Source organism: Notechis scutatus, chromosome 1, assembly GCF_049901735.1.
Source record: "Notechis scutatus isolate UNSWTSFEM ecotype Mainland chromosome 1, rNotScu1.2, whole genome shotgun sequence".
Lineage (NCBI taxonomy): Eukaryota > Metazoa > Chordata > Lepidosauria > Squamata > Elapidae > Notechis > Notechis scutatus.
In genome coordinates, this window is record NC_142009.1 from 84707451 (window position 1) to 84716597 (window position 9147).

At 36.7% G+C, this 9147-nt stretch overlaps 1 protein-coding gene across 4 annotated transcripts in view; it reads left to right on the forward strand.

The window, feature by feature from the left end:
• Positions 1–7216, forward strand: part of RGS17 (regulator of G protein signaling 17) — a 65343-nt gene extending 58127 nt beyond the window's left edge. For all 4 annotated transcript variants that reach the window (XM_087969902.1, XM_087969918.1, XM_087969907.1 and 1 more), the window contains 2 exons: positions 3496–3730; positions 5548–7216. In XM_087969902.1, the coding sequence (XP_087826028.1) occupies positions 3496–3730; positions 5548–5736 (424 nt within the window). In that variant the 3' untranslated portion in view covers positions 5737–7216. The remainder of the gene's footprint in view (positions 1–3495; positions 3731–5547) is intronic.
• Positions 7217–9147: the final 1931 nt, after the last annotated feature.

A 9147-nucleotide genomic window follows, 5' to 3' on the forward strand; every position in this document is an offset into this window, starting at 1 on the left:
TGGGGGGCTTGCCATTAGGAAGTACTTTTGTTGCACACCTGGATATGATGCTGCCTGCGTTGACCCCGATCTGAAGTGCCCCACCAACGCCGAGGTCAACATCCAAGCCATCGCCGCCCGCCCAAAGATGCAAGGGGGAGGAATTAAGTCACCCCGAAAAGACGGCCTAGCCATTTTTCGGGGCTCAAAAAAATAAGACCCGGCCTTATTATATGAGAAACACGGTATTTCCCAGGATAATTCATTTTTCAAGGAAGCGGGTGGGTGCTAACTTCCTACAGTATATAAATATCCATTTCTGAAGAAATGTTTATTTTTAAAAAAAAAAAAACCACACAAAATGTCCTACTTGTTCTTTGGCACTTCAATTCTGCAAAGATAGCTTTAAAATTTAAACTATTTATAAAAGGTAATATCTGCAGCTGTTTGCACATAGCATCCATTAGCATACTTTTGAAAAGATGTTTTTGAACAAGTTTTGATCTGGGAAACATAAAACCAATAGACTATACAACAGCAAAGTCTGATGCATCCAAATTCAGAAATTCATCAGGGAATAATAAATAATAGTCTGCTTTGATGTCAATATGCCATTATAAACTCTGATAAGAACAAAGCATACAAATTTGCTCCCAGTGGAATAAATAGTGATTGTTTTTCTATCTCTTTAAGTTCACCTGTCCCTATCAATTGATGGTGATTTTTTTTTATTCCCTGATAATTCCACTGCCAATAAAGAGAACAAACAAAGATCAAAGTGCCAAAGAAACCATAAATTGTTTATTTAAAAAATTGCAATCCATATTTGGATTATAAAACTGTTTTAAAAAACATAAACATGCATAAGTTTATCAAAATGTATGGTGAATATTATCACACATACACAGAGTAAATATATTGTACATCATCAATCTTCCCACTTCTTTTAATGATAAAAGATATATTTTCTTCCTAAATAAAAGGAAGATGTTTTATTTTTCATTAAAAGCCAAGATAAACAGATTGAAGCAGAGGGACACATTAAAAGATATTTGTTACAAAAACAATGGTTGAAGCATTTGGCATTAAGGAATTTCTCATCATTCCATCATGAATTCAATTGGGAATTAATCCAATTGACTTTCTTGGTCGCAGTAGTAGGTCTCTCTCAGAACAAATGGTAGCCAGAAAGGATCAGTGAGCCTATAAACCACACAATATGAACTAAGCCGTAAGTTGCATAGGTATGATTTATAGACTGGGTACAATTTTTCATGTCACCTTGAAGCACGCATTGGTTTTTTCTCACTGTTTCCATTATGGGTGTTAAAGCTAACCTGAATAAGGTTTCAGATGCCTGTGCACAATGATGTTTTTTAAGTTAGTATTCCAAGCATATCTCAAGATGAAGGAAGCGTCCTTAATTTGAGGATGAAATGGTGGCGGTCTTCCCATTTCCTCTTCTGTATTGTGGAAACATTTATATTTTTTCTTCTCAAAAGAAATACCTGCTAATTGAATATCATTCAAGCCAGTAGGTCTAAATCAAGAGAACTATGGAGGTGCTCGGGTCAATATAAAAAAGAAACAGGTACATGTTAAATATTCATTATCTAACAAAGGTTTTTGGTAGCGCACTGGGATTTCTCTTTCCGTTGTTATTTCTTTCTTTCCCTTCCTTCCTTTCTTCCTTTCTCTGCCAACTGTTTCAACCACATATTCTTGCTGAAAAGAACTAAAAGGCAACCCTTGAGGCCAAAAAGCTATCCATTCCAAGCAGCCTTATAATGTTTCATTGGTGCATACTTGAAAGATAATTTGTGATTAGACGTATACTTTGATGCTGATGCAGGAGCAGTTTCACTGATTAGATGCAAATTTTTTTGGTGGGCTTTGACTCATAATTCACAGCGTGTGAAGCATCTTTCCTGCACAGTCTATTATTTTTTAATCCAGTTGGAAGAAAGATAAATCACTTTCAGGCCCTCTTCAAAGGAAAGTTAGAAGATGGTTCAGGTATGAGTTCATATCCTGCATTTCATTGTAAAGTCTTCCAGTGCTGTTTTTTTTTTTTTACTTCCCATGCCAATTAAATCCCAAAGAAATACATTAACAGGCAGTTCTAATGTTTTGTATTTTTGACAAGTCAGGCAAGTTGCAAAGTGGTGAAAAACTAGCTAATAAGGAGTAAAAAAAACAACAACTCAGTATCAACATACTCTACTGTCTCACAACAATAAACTCAAAAATACAACTAAAAGAAATTGAAGGATAGTGCAGTATAGTGGTGAAGATGTTGGACTGGCAAAAGGGAGATCTAGAGCAGCGATGGCAAACCTTTTTGGCACTGAGTGCCCAAACCGGAACTCGTGTGCATGCATGTTCAGGGCACGTGCCAGAGCGCCAGAAAACCGAAGACCAGCTGGTCGGTGTGTGCATACCTGGGTTTTTTTGGCTGCTTTTGGCCATTTTCAGGCCATTTTTTGGGTCAAAGCTGGCCTGAAACTGGCCTGGAAAATAACCTGATTTTGGCCATTTTGGGGGGCATTTTCAGGCTGTTTTTCAGGCCATTTTTGGGCTGTTTTGGGGAACATTTTCAGGATGTTTCCAGGATGTTTTCAGGCCATTTTTGCCCCCCCCCCCCAACAACCCAAAATGGCCTGAAACATGGCCTGAAAAAGCCCCCAAAACACCCCCAAAACACCCTGTTTTTTGGCTGATTTTTGGGCTGTTTTCTGGTGCTCCAGCACCAGCGAAGGCAGCTGGCCAGAAACTAGAAGGGCCGGTGATGATGGGTGTCCACAGAGAGGGCTCTGTGTGCCACCTCTGGCATGCGTGCTATAGGTTTGCCATCACGGATCTAGAGTCTAGTGCAGGAGTGGGGAACCATGGCCCTTTTATGACTTGTAGTCTTCAAGTCCCAGAATTCCTGAGCCAGCAACAGTGGCTCAGGAATTCTGGGAGTTGTAGTCCACAAGTCATTAAAAGGCCATTGTTCTCCACTTCTGGTCTAGTGTATCCTCAGCCACAGAAATTCTCTGAGTGACTTTGGGCCAGCCACCATCTCGCTCAGCCCAATTTACCTCTCACAGGGTGATTCTTGTGGGGAAAAAATAATAAGAAGGAGTGCTTGGAAGGCACTGAGCTTCTGACCAAGAGGCAGCAGGATGCCTCACAAATAACCATTTGGTAAGGAAAAATTGGGGAAATTTGAAGACATTTCAGCCCAGTATTATTATTAAGCAAAGTCCAATGGAAAATAAAGAGCATTTCGTGAGGTTGTAGACTACACAATGTGGCCCAGGAGATACACCTTCTAGAGAAACAAGTTAGTTGTAACTGGCTTAAACAATATGGCTTCTTCAAGGACTCAGGTTTACAACACTATGTCTACTTCATTGGGATAAATCCCATTAAACAATATAAGACCAGCTGCAAATCACACTCCTATATGGCAATATTTGTACTGGTTTGACACTTTCGGGTATTGTCTTTGTGATTGCTATTTTTTTGCAGCCAAAATCCTACTGCTGATGAAATTCTATCTTGGGCTCAGAATTTTGACAAGATGATGAAAACACCAGCCGGTAGGAATATTTTCAGAGAATTTCTTCGAACAGAGTACAGCGAAGAGAACCTCCTATTCTGGTTAGCATGTGAAGACCTGAAAAAAGAACAGAACAAGGACGCTATTGAAGAAAAAGCCAGACTTATATATGAAGACTACATCTCTATACTATCGCCAAAAGAGGTAGTTTTTAAAACCCACCAAAGAATATTGGATGTGCACAATGCTCTGTTTGCATGTACAGTGTGATACGTTTAGAATATTTCTCACCACCAGAAATCACTGTCAGAAAATGATACCATATGATGGATAGTAGGGCGGTATAATGAATAAACTGTTGGAATAATCCTAGATGTTAAGCTAAGGTTTGAATATACCTTCAGTCATGGAAGCGTGTGCGTGTGTGTGTGTGTTTATATTTAATATGTGTATAATCGGGTGGGATTCAAATTTTTTAACAACCGGTTCTGTGGGTGTGGCTTAGTTGGTGGGCGTGGTTTGGTGGTCATGTTATTGGCTGGGCATGGCCAACTCAATATCACTCACATCGAGGCATGCATTTCCTCACCTGGCCTCTCATGACTGTGGGGATGCTGCAACAGTTATAAGTGTGAAATATGGTCATAAGTCACTTTTTTCAGGGCCATTGTAACTTTGAATGGACACTCCACACAAGCAAAGTACCAGCAAAGGAAGGGAAAAAAAACTCCAGAGACGTTCCTGAGACAGGAAGTCTAGTCCTGCCAAGAATGTAATAAGGGTTAACGGAGAGGAAGTTTCTGTAAGCAACACCAGAATGTTTCCTTCCTGCCTTTTTTAGGATTAGGCCAGTAATTTCTTTTAACAACCGGTTCTCCGAATTGCTTGGAATGTTAACAAACGGTTCTAGCGAATAGGTGAGAACTGGTAGAATCCCACCCCTGTGTATAATAGGATCTTTGTAATGGATCCAGAATTTCCATGAGCAAAACTCTGAAAGCAATTTTCCGCTAATCTATCTGTCTTTATATTCCCAGAATACATGACTTCTCATCCTTCCATTTCTTCCAACAGGAGGAACTCTTGATTTCTTTCTACTAGTGACAGGAAACTCTGGATCCAAACAATTCAGATGGATTTATTCTACAGTGTAAAAGTGTTTAGGAGTGCAGGCTTACATTTTTAACATAATTTCCTCTCGCGTCCATTAAGCAATTACTTTTTTCTTTTTTTACTGTAGCATAACATTAATTACATACATTGATGTCTATAGAGATTCTCAATCATCCAGGTCATTATTATCCCAAAGCTGCTTTTCCAAAAGGCAACTTGACTGTTTGTTTGTTTTTCTTTGAAAAGATTCCACTTCTCATCCAAGAAACTTCTTGTTAGAACTAAAGAAGCTTCTTGGATGAGAAGTGGAATGCTTTCCAAGAAAAAAACCAAGTCCAGTTCCCTGTGGAACTACAGTATTTACATTGACATTAAACATCTGTAGCAAATTTAACTCACTTAGTAGAGATTGGATAAGATGAGGTAGCATTATTTAACTTACACATTTCAGAATCCTTGTCGTCAAATGAATATTAGTGTTTTGTTTCAGTTATAATTTCACTGATTTTTTAAAAAAAAACTGAAGTATGATATTTGGTACCAAGGCAAATATAAACGTTTTCCCAGTTAAAGATTCAATGGCAATTTGCTTTTGGCGATAATATGGTTTCTACATATGTCCTGGGCTTAAAGAATACTATATTTAATATCAGTGTTGTGAAGACATTACACTAAGGCAAACACTTCTCTAGTCCAGACAAGTTAAATTTATAGATTTAATTTTGGTTTCATTGATTTGAAGACACCCTGGAGAATATATATGGTGTACCAATTGCAATTGGGCTTACGAAGAGAATTCTTTATAGGTAAAGTCCCAATAAGTCCAGTTGTACTTAATTTAAAAATATGCTGATGGATCTGCAGTTCTTCGAGGTGAAAATTTTATTGTCTTTTCCTCTCTTCCTTAGGTTAGCTTAGATTCACGGGTACGAGAAGTGATCAACAGAAATTTGTTGGACCCCAACTGTCATATGTATGAAGATGCTCAACTTCAAATCTACACCTTAATGCACAGAGACTCTTTCCCTAGGTTTTTGAACTCTCAGATCTATAAATCTCTTCTCGAAAGTACAAGGAGCTCTACTTCTGAGACTTAAAAATGATTTGGGGATTTGAAATCTTGATTTAGCTTTTGGGGAATGGGTGGGGTAAGGACTATTAAGATGAAGACAGACGTAAAAATTTTTAAAGCAACAGGCTGCTCTGGAAGCACCTTCACTGCATTTAGTCCAAAATGTACCCTTCCACTCCAGAGTCAAGCTCTGGAAAATCCGGTCCTGCCTCTTGGAGCAGGAGCCGGCTATGCATGGTGCTGATTTGTGAAGCCCCACCCCCACGATGTCACCAAGAAACCTCCCCTGCCATAGCTGGAACAATTTTGCACTTTAAGAAGAGTTTCCTTTGTAAATGAAGAAGGCAGGAAATAAACAGATTAAATGGCCTAATGTCCATCTGTCCTTTTGTTTTGGGTGGACAGGGGTAGGTAGGGAAAGAGACAAGACTGGAAAGCGTGCCAGTTTTTCAATTCATTGTTCTTCACGGCTGCCATTTCAGGTGCTGATTCTGATGGGAAGATGGGTTCAACCAGAGCTAAGGGGTGAACTGAAAGCTCTCTTTTTATATTACATCTGTCTTCACCTTAGTAGTTCAATAACACCTGGAACTGAGTTCCTGGAGAACTACAGTTTGGCACGACTCTGGCTACTGTGAATCAAACAAAATACATACAAAGGTCTTCGTCTACATTTATCAAGGTCTATCATTCTTGATTTTTGGAAGGGAGGGAAAGTAGATTTGCCAAATCACACTTATTCAAATACTTTTACACCTGCAGTTAAGATTACAATGATGTTCTTGTCGTTTTAATGGAGAGTTTCCTTGTGTATCCTCACACTGCATGTGCAAAGCAAAACTGCTTCACTTTATCACTTAGTTGTTGCAATATTTAATCCAACAACATAAATTATATCTATATTTAAGAACATTGTGTGCAATATGGTCTTATGGTACACACGTAGGGATTATTGGAGTGAACCAGAAAACAATCTGACTTGGATTTAGCAATGTTATTCCCCATGTTCTGTGGAGAAAAATCCATTGCTATATAAGACAGACAACATTTCTATGTAAGAAAAAGAGCAAGAAGTGAATGTTATTTATCATCATTTATTTAAAATTCAAAACAGAGGATTCCTCTGGTTATTGACTGCCAGAATTGTGGTACTTTCATTACAGAAATGTCAAAACTAACAACAAACATCAAAGCACAAGCTACATGAAAAAAAATCAAATGGAGAGACAGAGTCTATAAGCTGACATTGTTTATAATTGTTATAAAAACAGATAATCAATGTACATTTCAGATGTCAGATACTGTAATGGATTTATTAAAGACTGGCTATCCAGTTATCTAAAATTGTTGTGTAATGTTATGTAATTCACAAAAGGAAAGAAACAAGACAAAAAAAATCTTCCATTCACAGAATCAAGTCTAGAAAAATTTATGGTTTTAATTTAAAAGATAATTTTTTTAAAAAAAATGCATAAATGTAGCATTTTGGTCAGCATTGGAGACTAGCATTTGTCTATATATTTGCTTTTCTTAAAAGTTCTGTCCTATGAAAAGGAAAATTTATATTTTTAAAGAAAAAGCTAAGGAAGAATATCTTCTGGCATTCCTAATTTGAAAGGTTCATTTATGGGTCAGTGTTGTGGAGATTTAATAAATATTAAATTCAAACCTACTGGCCCAAAAATAGTGGCAAGAGTTGTTCTTTTTTCTCTTTAAAATAAACATCTTTGTAAGCACCAGTAAAAATGAAGACAGTATGGGGTCCTCTATTTACCTTGAGTTGAATTTGCCAGGGTCAATCTTTTGCACAAACCATCCTATAATGAATGTGGATTTAGCCAAGAGCTGTTTTTCTCTTGTGAAACTCCCATTTTCCCAAATGTGCAATTGAAAAATCCCTTGGAGATCCTTTCCTTTGCTGCTAGTTCAGTTTTGTAAGTAGCTACCTGATTTTTTTTAAATCCTAATTTCCCTAAGTGCTTGCATCTTTAAAAAGAAATAGCAAAATTTCTAAACAAACAACCAAAAAAACCCCGCCCTGTTCTTAGAACCTGTTCATTTTAATATTCAGTCTTGAGATTTTATTTGAAGAATTGTTAAGGTGCCACAAAACAGATACATATTGAACGTATTATTATGAACTTTAGATTTGATGCTTGGGGACATTCTATAAACCGATTCTTCTCCTCGAAGTGAACTTCTCGTTGCTGTCCATGATGAAGATATGGTGTTAAACAAATAGAATCAAGTTCTTTAATGTTAGCTGCTTGCCTGCAAGTTATTCCTGAGTTCATCTACATCTTAATGTGGATGCATTCACTAAGCATTCCAAGTCTCATTCATTAAAGGGGAATTTTTGCTGGAGCAAAGTTGTGAATTTTGCCCTCTGTGGTTGCAGTGGCCAAAAGAAAATAATGTATAGATCACATTAAGTACTGGATTGTTCATTCTAGTCCTAAACATCTGTGCCAACAGTGCCCCTCCCCCACATGCTTGCATAATACTGGAATCTCTTGATCATCTAGTGTCCTTGAGAGCTATATTTCCCCAGTATAAGTCCTTCGTTGCTAGCAATTATGCCATTGATTTATTTTGGAAGGGACTCATTCTTTATCTCTTTCACTACCTCTTCATATTTAATTTATTGAACATGTGTCAAAGGGCAGAAGTATGTGTGGTTGGGAATATACCTATTACTTTACTTACAATACTTGAAATCTGTAAGCTTAAGAGGTGTGGTGGGGAGATGTGGATAATTTAGCTAACCATTTCTTAAGATCTTTTGGTTTTGTAATTTATACAGAATTCAGGAGACAAGACTTTTGTAAAACAAAAAAAAAGGGCTATTCTTTATTCCCTATGCAACTCTTTTAACTGTTGTAGTGTTTGACAAAATGGGATTTTAAAAAAAAGGCAAAAAAGTAAGAGAAAATTCTGCAAAGCAGGAAAAATAAAAGGTCTGTTTACACTGGCGTTTGCTGACTATCCTACCATACTCAGCACTTTTAAATATTGTCGTGTATGAAAATGTAGTTTAAAATGCAAGACAAATTATTTATAAAGGACATTCTTTTAATAAATACCTGTTTTATCTGAAAAGTGTTATTGTGTTATGATATACTTTATTCATGTTGGTTATTAATTTACCATTATGAATAAATTTAAAGGTATATTGATAGAATCATATCTTTGAAGATGTTTACAAAAACAACTTTTTTTCTAAAGGAGAAAGTAGCAAGGAAAAAAAAACAAATATCTGCCTTCTCCTACTGTGAATTTCTCATAATGAAATAATTTAATGCTCATTATCTGAAATAACTGTGGTATTACATATTTATAACACCACAGTACAAGTTACATTTCCTATGGTACTATATATATATATATATATATATATATATATATATATATATATATGTATATGTATATGTATATG